This window comes from Cibotium barometz, chromosome 18 (assembly GCF_041138505.1).
Source record: "Cibotium barometz isolate CiBa-2024 chromosome 18, ASM4113850v1, whole genome shotgun sequence".
Taxonomy (NCBI): Eukaryota; Viridiplantae; Streptophyta; class Polypodiopsida; order Cyatheales; family Cibotiaceae; genus Cibotium; species Cibotium barometz.
Window position 1 is genome coordinate 30,286,535 of NC_141063.1, and position 17,300 is coordinate 30,303,834.

General features: G+C 43.5%; 1 protein-coding gene across 8 annotated transcripts in view; it reads left to right on the plus strand.

The window, feature by feature from the left end:
• Nucleotides 1-17,300, plus strand: part of NUA (nuclear pore anchor) — a 124,538-nt gene that overhangs the window by 25,135 nt on the left and 82,103 nt on the right. For 7 of the 8 annotated variants that reach the window (XM_086812439.1, XM_086812441.1, XM_086812442.1 and 4 more), the window contains exons 3-11: nucleotides 11,718-11,816; nucleotides 11,943-12,071; nucleotides 12,168-12,260; nucleotides 12,533-12,598; nucleotides 13,101-13,190; nucleotides 13,305-13,382; nucleotides 13,943-14,076; nucleotides 14,181-14,292; nucleotides 14,380-14,472. In XM_086812439.1, coding sequence (XP_086668565.1) covers nucleotides 11,718-11,816; nucleotides 11,943-12,071; nucleotides 12,168-12,260; nucleotides 12,533-12,598; nucleotides 13,101-13,190; nucleotides 13,305-13,382; nucleotides 13,943-14,076; nucleotides 14,181-14,292; nucleotides 14,380-14,472 — 894 coding nt within the window. The remainder of the gene's footprint in view (nucleotides 1-11,717; nucleotides 11,817-11,942; nucleotides 12,072-12,167; nucleotides 12,261-12,532; nucleotides 12,599-13,100; nucleotides 13,191-13,304; nucleotides 13,383-13,942; nucleotides 14,077-14,180; nucleotides 14,293-14,379; nucleotides 14,473-17,300) is intronic. The other variant, XM_086812445.1, reaches the window with a different exon arrangement.

Genomic DNA, 17,300 nt, shown 5'->3' on the forward strand with positions numbered 1-17,300 from the left:
GGACTGCATAGGGGCTGTTTTAAACCAAGAAGGACATGCCATTGCCTATGAGAGCAGACGCTTGCAACATGCAGAGCTTCACTTACAGGTTTATGAGAAGGAGTTGTTGGCTGTAATTCATGCCCTTACTATTTGGAAACACTATCTTTTAGGGGCTGATTTTATGGTCAAAACTGATCATCAAAGTTTGAGATACTTTTTGACTCAAAGTAAGCTCTCAGAGAAGCATATGAGATGGGCAAATTTCCTCTCAATGTTTCATTTTCAGATTTTACACACTCCAGGGAAAAAGAATGTGGTGGCGGATGCCTTATCTAGACGACCACAGGTTCATGCTATTACAGTTGCATACCATGAGGACTTATCGGATATGCGTAATACTTATCATCTGGATGAGGATTTTGCACATGTATGGGCTGATTTGCAAGAGGGTATTGCTGTCCCGTCTTATGTCATAAGAGATGGATATCTCATGATGCAAAATCGTATGTGTGTGGTAAAGAACCTTCGCCATAAGGTTATGGATGAGTGCCATGCTCCTCCATATGCAGGTCATAGAGGCATTTTGGCCACAGTACAAGCTTTGGAGAGGTATTTCTTTTGGCCACATATTCGCAAGGATATTGAAGCATATGTACATGAATGTATGGTATGTCAAAAGGTCAAGTTTGACCGACATAAAGCACCTGGATTGCTTCAGCCTTTGCCTATACCAAATGAACCATGGGAAAGCATTGCTATGGATTTCATTATGGATTTGCCAAGGACGCCACAGGGAAATGATGCTATTTGGACCATTATTGACAGGTTTAGCAAGCAGGCACATTTCATTCCCGTGCGCAAGACAATAAAGCCAGATCATATGGCTAGGATGTTTTTGGCACAGATATTCAAACACCATGGCATGCCTAAATCTATTGTGGGGGATAGAGATCCTAGAACCACAAGTTTATTTTGGCGCGCATTGTTTGACAATATGGGTACAAAGCTGAACTTCTCATCAGCTTACCATCCACAGACAGATGGGCAAAGTGAAATAGCAAATTCAGCCGTCCTCGACTTGCTGAAATCTTATGTATCCGACCGCAAATCGGATTGGGAGAAGTATTTACCACTTGTGGAGTTTGCCTACAACAATACGGTACATACTTCTACGGGCAAGGCGCCCTTTGAGATTATCTATGGCAAGGTGGTACTACCACCCATCCTTCGTACAAAGGATGAGATTTTTGCAGCAGATGAGTATGTCAGAGACTTGGATACTGCATTTGCACAGGTACGGACAGCCATAGAGAGGTCTCAAACCAAGAATAAAAAGGCAGCTGATAAGCATAGAAGGGATGTACAATTCAAACAAGGTGATTGGGTCTTGCTGAAATTCGAAAAGGCACGCCTTCGGAAGAGGCCAGGAAAAGAGGGAAAGTATCCTAAACTTTCCAACAGGTACTATGGACCTTTTCAGATCTTGGAGAAGATCAATGATGTTGCATTTCGGCTTGTACTCCCAGATCATTGGAACATGCATAATGCTTTTCATGTGAGCCTATTGAGGCCTTATGTGGGACCGACACCGTTTGAGCCGGTTTTGGAAGACCCACCCGAGGTGGATGAGCTGGAAGAGATTCTTCAACCTGAACAGATTGTTTTTCACAAGGAACGAAAGCTTGCGGGAGGCAAACTTGTTCGTAGGTACCTTGTGAAGTTCAAGAATTATTCAGCTTTGGATGCGAAATGGATGGATGAGGCCTACTTCGAGGATTACCCAGATCTTTTGAAGGCCTATCTGGAGGCTTTTCAGTTGCGGTCAACTGATTAGAAGCCGGGGGGATGTCACAAATCCCTATATTCTAGGGACATGCGGATGCGTGTCAGGCCTAGAAACATGCGGATGCATGTATGTATTATACCTGGGCATGTGTATGGATCATATGAGTGGATGCATATGAGTCCAAGGACATGGCAGGACATTTGTGGACTTTCGGGCGGTGCCCGTGTGGATTCCGGCCATGCACACATGGTGTGTTATGATGGCAGGCGGAATATTTTCAAGTACAAGAATGATGATAGGTGGTTCTCCAAGTTTACATGTGCACTATGCATAAATGATGCATGCCATAACTTTATTTTACTTTGTGTGACATTGTCTTGTTGCCTGGACAATGCTTGTTATTTTGGCTTGTGAAGTCTGAGGGACCGGGGACGCCCGGGCACCTTGTGGACGCGTGTGTGCACACCTGTTTGGGCCTAAAACTGTGGGCTTATGGGTTTTGCAGGTGGTAAGTGCGTCCACACTCAATTTACAGCTTATTTCATTTACTACTAAAGTTTATTGGTTTGCAGGTCCACACTCATTAATAAGTGGCCGGACAACTTATAATGCGTTCGCATTTGGTTGGACCAAAATTAATGAAGTCCGGACAACTTATGGCCATTTCCCATTTGGTTGGACCTAAACTTATACAAACAGGACAAATGGAGCACTATGGGCTGGACACCTACCTGGACACCTTATGGGGGACACATGTCAGCCAGTTTGTGCACCCACCAAGCCCCTTAGGTGGCACTGGAGAAAGGCGCCTCCCTCAAGAGGCCTTTTGGGCTGTTTTATTCATTATTCAACACATTGGAGAGCTGATTGAAGCTTTGGGAGTTGCTACAGGGCTGGTTGCTTGCTTCCCGGACTCACACAAGCTTGGATAATGATCCCCACACTCTTCTAAAGGGCTGGTTGGTAAATTTCAGACCTGTATTTTCTGGTTATTGCGAGTTTTGGGCTGGTTATAGGTGTCCAAAGTCAACTTGGACAATACAGGACAGCTCTAGGGACCTCCACAGGGCTATAGGACCCTTTACAGGTGGATTTCTCGCGATGGAAAGCTGCTGTTTTGGACTGGTTATTGCATAAAACAGGCCGGACAGCAATGGAATATGTGAGCATGGATGTGTCTCAAGGATTCCTGGTGTAACAGGTGTTTAGGGCAAGCATTGGGAACACTTGCTCGCGGAGAACACAGGTTTCTGGATCAGTTTCTCGCGTGGAAACAGGGCCTAAAGATCCATTTACATCCTGTGCAGGGCGGAGTACCTGTGAGGATTGTGATACTCTTGTGCAGGGCGGATGTACCTGTGAAGAGGCTTGTGTAGGGCGGATGTACCTACAGAATCTCTTGTTTGAGATGTATTCATACATGATGTATCTGGAAGAATCAGGTGCAGGCTGGTGGTGAATCCCCAGGCACCCATAATCTTGTACTTTGCAGACTCTTTTGGTAATATAACCTAAAGGGGGGGGGTCAGCCTATCATCGGCCCCTTTATGTGGTGTACTGTCATTTTCAGCTTTGTGGTTGTAATGCTAAAGTGTTAAGTGCTCAGAATCTTGTTCACATTTATACGATTCCAATACACGCGTCCGCCTCCCCGTTACACTTTTCCGAAAAGTCTTCATTGCAGAAAGCTATCTCAAACTGTCTGATGAAAGCAAGTGCTTTGGTAGAGTCCATCCGTCCCTGAAAGTTTTCAAACTTTACATCCTTGTCACCGGACTTGAACTCTCGAGGCTTCTTTCTTCTATAAGCATCCCTATGTACATTCTGTTCATCTGCATGATGATGATGCCGCGATGAAGATTCACGATCCCTCTTCGTTCTCTCTTGAGCCACACTCTCCAAATGAGTGGAAAGCTCAACACGAGAACGGACATGTCTTCTTGGAGCAAAGCGGGAATGAGTAGAGGATCCCTCATCCTTACTCTTCTCTTGACCTGCATCAAGCCTAGCACCAGGGACTCTTGTCCTTTCAGCATTTGGCACTTGCTGTGCTCTTTCTGCTTGTTGTGCATTATGTGCATCACCATGGGCAGCCATAAGGGGTGGCTTCTTGAAAGCCAAACTACCATATGCTTCAGTGTATACATCACCTTTAACCATTAGGTATGCAAGTGCAAGCTCTCGGGGTTTCTCAACATCCATTTCCTTTGCAATTGCTTCAAAAGTGACTTCATGGACCGAAGCCTTTGCCTTCGCAGCCAACACCCTTTGTACATCCGGGTCATTTTTCAATGACCTAAGCTCTTCGGTTTCAGCCCTATAGCGTCGCACTTGACGCCTCAAAGATTCCAAATCAGAATGCATAGTGTCATGAGTACCTGCATCTCCATAGACATCATTGCCTGCAGCATCTCTTGCATCCTTTGTACCATGAAATTCACGGTCCTGTGTGTTCTCCACACTGTCAGAAATGTGGCTGTCCATGACACTCAAATCAGGTCACCACTTATGATTCCAAGCCTCAGACCGTTTTCCAATGAGGAGAAAAACTGAGCTCTGATACCAATGTAACGGGGAGGCGGACGCGTGTATTGGAATCGTATAAATGTGAACAAGATTCTGAGCACTTAACACTTTAGCATTACAACCACAAAGCTGAAAATGACAGTACACCACATAAAGGGGCCGATGATAGGCTGACCCCCCCCCTTTAGGTTATATTACCAAAAGAGTCTGCAAAGTACAAGATTATGGGTGCCTGGGGATTCACCACCAGCCTGCACCTGATTCTTCCAGATACATCATGTATGAATACATCTCAAACAAGAGATTCTGTAGGTACATCCGCCCTACACAAGCCTCTTCACAGGTACATCCGCCCTGCACAAGAGTATCACAATCCTCACAGGTACTCCGCCCTGCACAGGATGTAAATGGATCTTTAGGCCCTGTTTCCACGCGAGAAACTGATCCAGAAACCTGTGTTCTCCGCGAGCAAGTGTTCCCAATGCTTGCCCTAAACACCTGTTACACCAGGAATCCTTGAGACACATCCATGCTCACATATTCCATTGCTGTCCGGCCTGTTTTATGCAATAACCAGTCCAAAACAGCAGCTTTCCATCGCGAGAAATCCACCTGTAAAGGGTCCTATAGCCCTGTGGAGGTCCCTAGAGCTGTCCTGTATTGTCCAAGTTGACTTTGGACACCTATAACCAGCCCAAAACTCGCAATAACCAGAAAATACAGGTCTGAAATTTACCAACCAGCCCTTTAGAAGAGTGTGGGGATCATTATCCAAGCTTGTGTGAGTCCGGGAAGCAAGCAACCAGCCCTGTAGCAACTCCTAAAGCTTCAATCAGCTCTCCAATGTGTTGAATAATGAATAAAACAGCCCAAAAGGCCTCTTGAGGGAGGCGCCTTTCTCCAGTGCCACCTAAGGGGCTTGGTGGGTGCACAAACTGGCTGACATGTGTCCCCCATAAGGTGTCCAGGTAGGTGTCCAGCCCATAGTGCTCCATTTGTCCTGTTTGTATAAGTTTAGGTCCAACCAAATGGGAAATGGCCATAAGTTGTCCGGACTTCATTAATTTTGGTCCAACCAAATGCGAACGCATTATAAGTTGTCCGGCCACTTATTAATGAGTGTGGACCTGCAAACCAATAAACTTTAGTAGTAAATGAAATAAGCTGTAAATTGAGTGTGGACGCACTTACCACCTGCAAAACCCATAAGCCCACAGTTTTAGGCCCAAACAGGTGTGCACACACGCGTCCACAAGGTGCCCGGGCGTCCCCGGTCCCTCGGACTTCACAAGCCAAAATAACAAGCATTGTCCAGGCAGCAAGACAATGTCACACAAAGTAAAATAAAGTTATGGCATGCATCATTTATGCATAGTGCACATGTAAACTTGGAGAACCACCTATCATCATTCTTGTACTTGAAAATATTCCGCCTGCCATCATAACACACCATGTGTGCATGGCCGGAATCCACACGGGCACCGCCCGAAAGTCCACAAATGTCCTGCCATGTCCTTGGACTCATATGCATCCACTCATATGATCCATACACATGCCCAGGTATAATACATACATGCATCCGCATGTTTCTAGGCCTGACACGCATCCGCATGTCCCTAGAATATAGGGATTTGTGACAAACACAAGACATGGAAGAAGTTCCCAGTTGGTTGGTTGGTGGTGTTCCACAAGACCCAAGGGGAATGGCAGCCTTGTGAGTTGGATGCCACTTGAGGCATACCAAGAAAGGCTTTCAGGAAAACGGTTCCAAGGGATGATTATCATCCAAGGGGTAGAGTGAGAGTGCTAGACTCAATACTTAGGAAAAGAAGACCAAAGAAAAGTTTCTTGGGACAGGGCAAGAAGGCAAGTAGACAAAGTGGAATAGATGAATAGATATTCATTAGATTTGGAGTGGAATTGGAGACAGGGCAAGATTTTGAGTGCTTTGCATGATCTCACTAAGAAGAAAGCTGTCTTTAAGTGGAATGATGAAGAAAAGGAAGCTTTCCATAAGTTGAAAGCATATTGTATTGGGGTCGGTATTGATTATTCCGGATTTACATAAACCCTTTTTGGTTGAGTACACTGTATGATGCATGTGGAGACAACATTGGAGCTGTTCTGAATCAGGAAGGTCATGCCATAGCTTTTTGAAAGCAGGCGTCTTCAACATGCAGAGTTATACTTGCAGGTTTATGAGAAAGAGTTGTTGGCAGTAATTCATGCCCTTACTGTGTGGAAGCATTATCTTCTTGGACTGAATTTGTTGTCAAAATGGATCACCAGAGTTTGCGGTATTTCTTGACGCAAACTAAGTTATGAGAGAAGCATATGAGACGGGGAATTTTTCTCTCTATGTTTAATTTTTAGATTTTGCATACACTTGGTAAGAAGAATGTAGTGGCTGATGCTCTTTCTAGAAGACTCCAGGTGCATGCTATCAGTGTTGCCTATCATAAGGATCTTTCTGACATGCGAAATTCGTATGATACTGATGAGATGATTTTCAGCTTATATGGGCTGATTTATAGTAGGGCATTTCAGCCCCGAACTATTGCATACGGGATGGATATTTGATGATGCAAAATCGCTTATGTGTGCATAAGGATTTACGGGTTAAGGTGATGGATGAATGCCATGCACCGCTCTATGCAGGACATAGGGGAATTCTCGCCACTATGCAAGCTTGGAGAGGTACTTTTTCTGGCCAAACACGTGTAAAGACACAGATGTTTATGTGCGCGAATGTATGGTTTGCTAGAAAGTGAAGTTTGACAGACATATGGCACCTAGTTTACTTCAACCGCCGTTGCCTATTCCGGATTAGCCATGGGAGTCCATAGCCATGGATTTGCCTAAAACGCAGCAAGGGAATGATGCCATATAGACCATCATTGACAGGTTTAGAAAGTAGGCTCATTTCATTCCTGTGCGAGAGGATATTAAGCCTGAGCACATGGCTAGAATATTCTTGGCCCATATTTTCAAGCATCATGGTATGCCTAAGACTATTGTGGGTGATCGGGATCCGAAAACCACAAGTTTGTTTGGCGGGCTTTATTTGATAATATGGACACAAAGCTGAATTTTTCATCAGCTTATCATCCTCAGACGGATGGCAAATTCAGCTAAACTTGATTTGCTCAAATGCTATGTAGCTGAGTGAAAATCAGATTGGGAGAAGTACTTGCCTCTTGTGGAGTTTGCTTATAACAATACGGTGCACACCTCCACTGGGAAAGCACCTTTTGAGATTGTTTATGGCAGGGTGGTGCTTCCACCTATCCTTCGCACGAAGGATGAAATCTTTGCTGTCGATGAGTATGTTAGAGCTTTGAATACATCTTTCTCACAGGTAGGAACAACCATACAAAGAACTCAAGAAAAGCATAAGAAAGCTATAGAAAGACATCGTAGACATGTCGATTTCAAAGAAGGTGATTGGGTGCTTCTCAAGTTTGAGAAGGCATGCCTTTGGAAGCAACCCGGCAAGGAAGGCAAGTGCCCAAAGTTGTCTCCCAGGTGCTATGGGCCAGTCCAAGTGTTGGAATGGATTAATGAAGTGGCTTTAAGGCTTGCTTTGCCTGAACACTCGCGCATACATAATGCTTTGCATGTTAGCCTCTTCAGGAAATATGTGGGTCCTGAGCCGCTTGAGCTAGTTATTGAGGATCAACCGGAAATTGATGAGCTTGAAGAAGTGCTTCAACCGGAACAGATTGTGTTTCATAAGGAACGGGGAGCTGTTGGTGGCAGGCTTATCCGTAGGTTTCTTGTGAAGTTTAAGAACTACCCTGCTTTGGATGCGAAGTGGGTAGATAAAGACTACTTCAAAGATTATTTGGATCTTCTACAAGTTTATTTGGCCTCTTTTCAGTTGCGGACAACTGATTTGAAGTCGGGTAGAATGTTATATTCCTGACTATACACATGTGAAGGAACACCAAGGAAGGGTAGGTATAGACCGTGGTGTGTGTTCTAGGCATGGTTTAGTACATGTGGAAGGACTCCATGGAAGGTTTGAGATCCTGGTGTGAGTTCCGGGCATGGTTTTGCTACATGTGGAAGGGCTCCATGGAAGGATTGATAGCCTGGTGTGAGTTCCTGGCATGGCTCAATGGTGATGAAGTCTTATGGAAGGGTGGACACCCTGGTGAGCACTTCTTGTACCTATATGGACAGTGCCCGAGACAGGTTATGTACAAGATGAATAAGTTGGGAGATGGAATCTAGAATATTATGCATAAAGCATTTGTGTGATTTGACATGCATGAATGACTTGTTTTAGCAGCTTGGACAATGCCTGGTATTTTTGCATGTGACTGTCCATGGGCTCCGGGGACACGTGGAAACCCTATGGACGCGTGTGTGCACACTTGTTTGGGAATGAGGCAATGGTCTTATGTGTTTTGCAATTGGTAAGTGACCCCAAACTCAATTTACACCTTATATTTTATTATACTAAGGTTTATTAGTGCAGGTGTTCACATACACTTAAGTTTGGGCGGACAAATTATTAAGTGTTCAATACACTTAAGTTTGGGCGGACAATTTATTGAGCGTTCACATTAGTTGGACCAATTTTTAATGAAACTTGGCCATTACTCAAGGGTGGGCAGCTCTACATGCAATATTAGCTCCACGAGTTGCTATTCTGGGAGGGGAGAAGCCAAAAAGCAGCTAGGCGCCTACTTCCAGCTGTTTCTGGAGTGTGGAACACTTTAGGGTTTTGACAGGTGTCAGTTTGCATGCTGGGCAGCATCTCTAGGGCTGGTCGACTTCTTCCTTGGCTGCATAAAGGCTGATCGCTTGCTCCTACATGTGCTACAGATAAAGGCGACTCTTTGCTTTTTCTCTTTTGATGTAGGCGTCTGTTTCTGGCTCATCTCCAATGCTGGTCATCTGCTGGACAGCAGATATCAGGGCTGATTGCTGATGCTCCAAAGGCCCAGGGTTCAAGGCAAACAACAAGGTACCCTTCTCCACTCTTGGGGTGACCTGTCCGGCATGATTTGGGGCAGCTGTTCAGTCCAATTCAGCAAGGTTGTGAGGAAATAGAAGGCAAACAGTGTTTAAACCTGCGTGAGGCCTGTGGCTCTAAGGGTGGAACCTTCGGGTGGCAAGAGCTAAGGTTTTCATGGCTGGTTATTCGGGACAGCTCTACTGCTAGAGGGTGTGATCACGTACTAGAGTATGGCTGTGCCCGAAGAACTCTTGGAAGGCTGAGATGGAGGCCTCAGGCAATTGTTTTTACTTGTTTTCATCATATTCTGGATGTATCTGGTGCCAGCCTATAGAGTGCTTACTCTTTGGCACCCGTTCTCTTGTACTGGAACACTCTGCTGGTAATAAAGATACCTCAAGGGGGGGCTAGCTCAAATTCATCCCCTAGTACTATGTCTTGTGCAAGCTTTCATATTATTGTTTCAGTGGTTTCAAAGCACATTTATGTATTGTCAGATGCCTATGTATTATGCCATGATGTTATGTATGGATTAAGATTTTTTATGCACACGTTTCCGGATTGTGACATGCATGCACATGGACATGCTAAGCCCACAGCTAATCCTTGAAGGGCAACAGATAAAGATCAAAATCAGGAGCTTTAGTAGCTGTTATTGGCAGGGAAGGCATTGGGATGGACCAGGTGGCCGTTGGCCAGCAGATAAAGAAGGTATTCTGGTATCGGCTGCAGCAAAGGATTTGTCCATGTCCAGGGAATTGGCCGATAGCAGGTAGAGAGACGGACAGTTTGGATTTCTCCTTGCTATATGAGAGTGAGGTTTTGCAACAAAGAGTGTGCTTCCATTGTCTTTGAAAGAAAGAAATAGAGATTGAAAGAAAGAGAGAGCTCTTGCTCTTGCATTGACATCTTGATTTGAGAGAGAAAGAAAGAAAGAAAGAAAGATATATAAACGTCCTCAGAAGACCCAAAGGGTGTATGAGACCAAATAGTCCATGAGAGTGCTAATCCATGGAAAGAAAAGGACTAAAAAAGTTATCTAGCTACGAATACAAGAAACATGTGTGATAATACAAGTAGCCATGTGGCAAGAGAGAGAGGGAAAGAAAGAAAAAATAAAGCTCTATTAAAAATGTCTACAAAAGACCTAAGGGTCTATGAGACAGCCAAATCAATACAAGCCATCTCAGTGGATGACTAGGCTGCCATCATGGCCTATAAGATGACTATTTAATAGAGATTCCATTCAAATCTCTTTTTGTAGTCAAACCAATACTTATGGCCTTAATAAATGAGCTGCTAATTCATGCACCACCTGTTCGTAAGGGCTAGGCCACATGCTCCAACATAGAAAAACCAAATATCCCTTATATATGTACAAGACTTTACAACGCTCATTGAGGAATTCTGTAAACCCAAACAAAAACCTGAGCCAAAAGACAAAAAAGTCCAATTAGCGAAGGTGGTTGTACTCGCTTGACATTGCAGATTTACGTTGATTAGTAGGTTTTTGTTTTTTCATGTATGTTTTCTTTTTGGATCATGAATTTAGCTGAAGACCGACATAGTGTTTCAGTTATGTATTTGGCCTCATTTTGGCCTTTTGTAGACGTTAATATTACTTTCTTTCTTTCTCTCGTTCTTTGCTATTTCTTATTGCTATTTCTTATAGACTAGCTTTTTTGATTCAACTCATAAAAGTTGTGTTTTAGTGATTAATCTATAAGTTGTATTTTTTAACCTTTTATTATTTTTTGTCTTTGCAAAGCTTTATCTATTGTTTTACTTGATTGTGTTTGTTTATTGCTAAATAAGTTTGAAGATTCTCTCAATCTGGAAGTTGGTATATATTCCAATCTTGTGAAGGTATATATTATTTTCAAGTTGGAAAAACCGTGTCACATGCATCATGAGATTTGCATTCATCCCTTATCTAGATTTCTGTCTGTTGCTTTCATGACAGAGGCTTGATGTTTTGGGTTAGAAGAGTATGTTCTAGGTTTTGGGGTGCATTGGGGTTCTTGTATTTTCTCTTAGAATCTTTGATTTGCAAGGTCTAGCATCTTCTTTCTACTAAAGATTTGAAGAATTCTGAGCTGCAAGCTGGCAAGGAGGTGACACTTTCTTTTGACCGGCTTTGAACTCTTTAGAACATTGTTGCTGTCTTGATGTTATGGCCAACATTGCTGATGGGCGACATTAGAATCCAGCTTGAGATGTTGTATAAGGCTGCAGCCGTCAGTGCTCACAGATGGTGAAAGTACATGGCTTGACATGCTGATGGTTGTAGCCTGTGGCCAATCTGGAAAACCTTGAATGGTCATGTGCTGTAGTTAAAATCTAAAAACAAGAACTAACTTGTACATCTTAGAGAGTGTGTATGCACAAGAATCACTCACCTCACATGTGCCACCTTTGCTCCTGTGTTTGTTCCACATTTCACCGTTGAAGTGGCAGGTGATTTTGACAGATCAGCGGAGTAATCTGGAAGGGAAGGTCAGGGAGGCTGAAGCAGAGATGACTCGCTCTAAGGCTGTTCAAGCACGTCTATCACAGGTCAATATTCAAGTGTTTTCTAATTTTGTTTGTTATCTTGGTTGTTTTCTTTGATAGTCTGGTATTTATTTAATCTGTCAATTGAATAAGATTTGACTTTCTGGATGTTGATGCCTTAAACAACAGGAGAAGGAACTTTTGGAACAGCATAATTCATGGCTGAATGAGGAATTAACCAACAAAGTTGACATCTTGTTAAAGGAAAGGCGTGCCTCTGCAGATGTGGAAATGGAACTGCGCTCCGAGCTTGCAAGGGTGTGGTTGTCATACTGAAATTTTCCAGAGTATTACTGCTGAACAAAAGTGTTTGATGCTTCTAGCATTCAACTTGCCTGAAATCTGTTTTTGTAGGCTGAACAAGTGTGTAAAGAAACAGGAGAGTCACTGCAGAGAAGCAAAGAACAGGTGAAAGATGTGGAGTTACGGCTCAATCAAACTAGAGAGGTGAGTTGGACTACAGGTTACATATTTTTCTATGACTTTGCAAGTATTTATGCATTTGTAGTGTTCCTTGCAGAGACTCTAGAGTATGAAGCTTTTTTTCCCTTAAAATTGTCCTGATTAGAGTGCGTGATTTGATGCAAGTAAGATAAGAGGCTGAAGTAGACAACGGCACTTTTCTAGCAATCTAATTCTATAGGCACTGGCACTTCTTTCTTCTCAATCGCTGCTACCTTGATTTTGTAGAGGGTTGCTGATTTGCCACCTTGTTTCAGGAGCTCAGATTCACCAAAGAGGATGCTGCAAGTAAAGAGGATCATCTTTCCCTCGAAGTGGAAACTGTAAGACCTCTCTCTTGCTCTCTCTCTCTCTCTCTCTCTCTCTCTCTCTCTCTGTCCTCCTCCCTCCTCCTTTTCCTGGCCAACGTGTGATGTAAAGAGGTTTCCCTTGAAGTGGAAACTGGGAAACCTCTCTCTTTCTCTCTCTGTCCTCCTCCCTCCTCCTTTTCCTGGCCAATGTGTGATGTAGGTATAGCATCAAGTTCCCTTGAAGTGGAAACTCTGAGTCCTCTCTCTCTCTCTCTGTCCTCGTCCCTCCTCCCTCCTTTCCTGGCCAACGTGTGATGTAGGTATAGCATCAAGCTCACTTGGACTCATATGAAACACTTCAGGTACATGAGACCTAACAGGTCTTTCGCATGTGCTTTTCTTTGTAACTCTCTTTGTATCCTAACATCCAATCTTTTTTTGAGATGAAAATCATGCTGGAGCAAACACTACAGAGCCATCTTTTTGCTCTCTGGGCTAATGGTCAGGACTGAAGCTCTTTTCTTGCATTGTGCAGGCTTCAAAGCTTGCTGACCTCTACAAGCAAAGCTCAGAGGAGTGGTCAAAGAAAGCCATTGATCTTGAAGGTGTAATCAAGGCTCTGGAAGTAAGCACACTTCTTTGTTTTTTGTTTCTTTGTATAAATGCAGTTGTGCCCGTGAAAAACTTGAGAGCATGCTTTAACATCTTCAGTAAAACATTACCTTGGAATGTGTTTAAGGTCCATTTGGATCAAATTGAAGCAGAATCTAAAGAACGCTTGGAGAAGGAGGTCGAGGCTAACAAAACTTCTGAGAAGGTTTGGTGTAATGAAACTTATACTAGGTGCTTATGATTGTTCACTCTAGCATTCTCCAGAATAGCTCTCTCTGAGGAGGACAACACACCAGACACACAAGGTTCTTCTGCTGCCTGCTATATTGTACACAGAGGGTCTATGTAGTACATTAAGCCTGTGTATCCTTTCGGCAGCTAGTCTTTTACTTTTTTGTTGTCTTGACATCCAGTTTACTCATGGATCCATGTAACCGCTTTTTGGTCTCATAGACTCTTCGGGTCTTGCATAGATGTCAATAACCTCTCTCTCTCTCTCTCTCTCAGTCTATGCAATTTTTCTTGGCTAGAATAAAGGATTCAACAGAGGCCTTTTTTTATTAAAAACTTCAAACTGCTTGCTCCCTTATGCCAACGTTTTACAAATGTATGACTATTTATGAAAGGCACTCATGTAAAAGTGTTCTCATACGTATATAGGAGATAGAATGCAATTGAAGACTTGCCAGCCATAATACAGTTGAAGACTTTGCATATCTGGGGTAACAACGATGAAATGCTGATTTGTATGCATGTGGTTGGCAGAATGCTATGGATGCAAAGGAGAAAATGGAGAAGTTGGAAAAGGAGCTAGAGTTGTACAAGAAGGGTGAAGAGAAACGATCTCTCTTTTTGATCAGTAACTTTTCGGATGAAGCTCCTAAAGAGCTTGATTTAAGGTATCTATTGAGAAACTTGTTGTTCAGTCCCAACAACTTGTATACAGCAGAATTTCAAAAGTGGCTAGGGGATGTGAAATATTCTTTTGGTTGACTTGCCCCAGTGACCAGCAGCTCTCATTAGAGCTCCACAAGGATGTGCCTTTACTTCCAATTGTTCCCTCTGGAATCTCAGGAACAGCTCTTGCTGCAGCTTTATTGCGAGATGGATGGAATGTAAGCTTTGAATTTTACCCTTGTCTTTCCAAGCTGATAGATATTGCATTTCATATTATGAACCTGTTGCACTTTCTGTTTCCACAGATCACAAAAATATACATCAAGTACCAGGAGGTGGTTGATGCTTTGCGCCATGAGAGACAAGAGAGAAGGCAATCCCAGGCCATCCTTCAGCGGGTATATCATAGGATAGCACTCTTCTAATTGATGTGCGAGAGAATTTAAATGAAGATTCCTATGTTTGGGATTTTCACTTTATGTTGACACATGAATGCATGCATGGAGAGAGAAAAAATAAAGAATACGAAAAAACCAAGGGTCTATGAGATTAAAAGTGTTGCAATGTATCTTTAAGTGACTTGATCATGGAAAAAACATAAACCAACTAGAATCAAAGGAAAAACATCCATGTGAATGCCAATGATATAGTAATACATTGGGGTGGGATCAATGTGGGTCTTTGATCAATGTCTGCATGAGGGCTCTGCACGTCCACTGTATATGGAGGTGCACTCGTGGAGAGAGAGAGAGAGAGAGAGAGAGAGAGAGAGAGAGAGAGTGTTATATTTACGTTTTACAAAAGGCCCGATGGGCCTATGAGACAAAAGATGATTACAAGTATCCATGGAATATCATCATCATGGAAAACTGAAACAAAACTGAAACTGAAACTGGAAACCTGGTAACTGAAGCTAAGTGCTAGGTAAGCACAGAACAAACAGGGGAGCATGCTATAAAGTATACAAGAATGATCATAATGCACTCTATCCCGAATCTATGGAGGGGAGGGTCCATGGAGGAGATCCATCATCCGGCAGGAGAGGGTGGCCGCAAGATCTGAAATAGTGAAGAGAGGCTGAAAAGAAGAGGCCTCCATCGTGCGATGGTGACGTGTAAGGATCTGGGCCTGATGGACTGGTGGTGGTCGTGGTCTAGGGGGCCGAGGTAGTCCCGTAGCTTGGAGCACTGTGGCTCGCGGTAGAGTGACCCCTATGCTCCTAGATATTGTCCTGGTCTGATGAAGTGCCAGATCTGCTGGTGGAGTAGGTATAGCATGCTAGGGCTGGAAGAAGTTGGTGATCCTGAGCTGGGCTGAACTAGCTTGTGAGGTCTGTGCTTTGAGGCCTCTCTTTGTGTCATCGTAGCTCCAGCAAGAACAAGCCTGGGCATCTCTCTGGTCTGGATAATCCATGATACGGCTAATAGGACCAAACTCCTCTCTGAAAAAGCAATGGTGTCTCCCTCTGATCTTATAGTAGATTGAGCATCAGCAAACATAATGCTGCTCGGACTCCACCTCTCTGCTGCATAGTCTGTAAATCCTGTCCTCCCGCGCTCGCTGCTTTGCCGGCCTTGATCTCTAGGGAACGGGATGAAACTCGGAGCTGACCTGTAAGCCCAGTGGGGCGTGTAGCGACAGACTCAACCATGTGCCCAAGAGATAAAGATATAGAGACAGAGGGGAGAGAGAGAAGGGATTAGGGATCTTGCATAGTACACCACATTGAGCGGGGAACATGCCCCGCCTCCTTTCAGGAATTTATTCAGGAACAATCCACGGGCACGCTGGCTAGGATCAATACAATCAATGAATACAAAACAAACAGATATGCTGATGTAGGATATCCAAGTCGATGTCGATGTCGAGGCACAAGATCTCTAATGCCAAGCACACCATGGGGATGACCCACAAGTATCTCTCCATGGGCTAGTACTAGATCCAACATCCAAATCCAAATCCAATGAATCGAAGTCCAAATCAAATCCAAAACCAAGTCCAGATCAAGTCTAAGTCCAAAATCCAAGTCCAGATCCATGTCTAAGTCCAAAATCCAAGTTCAGAGCCAAATGCAAATCTAAGTCTAGATCCAAGTCCAAATCCAAGTTCAGATCCAAATCCAAGTCCAAGTTCCAAGTTCATGTTCAAGCTTCATGCCCAAGCTATATGTCCAAGTTCTCCATGTTTATGTCCAAGCTTCATGCCCAAGCTATATGTCCAAGTTCCATGTTTATGTCCAGCTTCATGCCCAAGCTATATGTCCAAGTTCTCCATGTTTATGTCCAAGCTTCATGCCCAAGCTATATGTCCAAGTTCCATGTTTATGTCCAAGTCCAAATCCAAGTCCAAGTTGAGGCCAAGTCCAAGAAACACTTGCTCCTCCCATGAGTAATCTCCACAACTCCTATAGCCTTGTCCATGAAGAAAACTATGGAAAAGCTTTTTCTCGCAAGAAAACTAATATAAAACCTTTTTTAATGGTTTTCGGGCGATAAAAACCTCGAAAAAGTAGTTTTTAGGGTTTTTGGAGCAATTTTATGGTTTTTGAAATTTTCTGTCTGCACAGCTCCATACGGTTGTACGAATCCGTACAGTCGTACGGGGAGATTATGACATGGCATTGTAGTTGATGGAGACGCTATGAAATCATCGAGCAACGATGAAAAACTCCATGATTTGGTTCATAGATGATGATGGAGAAGATGATCTCCACGCTTCAACGAAGATGGCAATGCGATGAAAAGGTTCTTCTTCAACTTGATGCTCAAGAGAGGCTCATGCATCTTTTATACTTGGGGAAGCCTTGCTTTTTTGCCAAAAAGTGATGCGTTTGCTTTGCTTTTGCCTTTTACTTTGCTTTTGGTCTTTTCAATAGTAAAATATTACTCAACTTTAGTCAAAAGTTCTTGTTTTGCTTCTCTAGCTTCAGGGCCTTGCTTTTTGGCCTTGGAGCTGCTTTTTGAAAAAGCGGCTTTTAGCTTTTTGATCGAGTTCGATGTTCTCTTTCCAATGATGTCCTCAGCTCTTGATCAACAGAGTTGACTTTTTCCTTTTCTTGCTTTTTGACCAAGACTGGTGCTTTTTCTTGCATATTCTTCATGTTGCTCGAGGGACAATCTTCTTCGAAAGAGTGGGGGTTTGTCTCCACTCCCATCCTTCTTCTCGAGAGAATCGGCTTCTTGAGGGGGAACGGTCTTTAAACTTTTTCTTTTGAGATGGGTTCCGA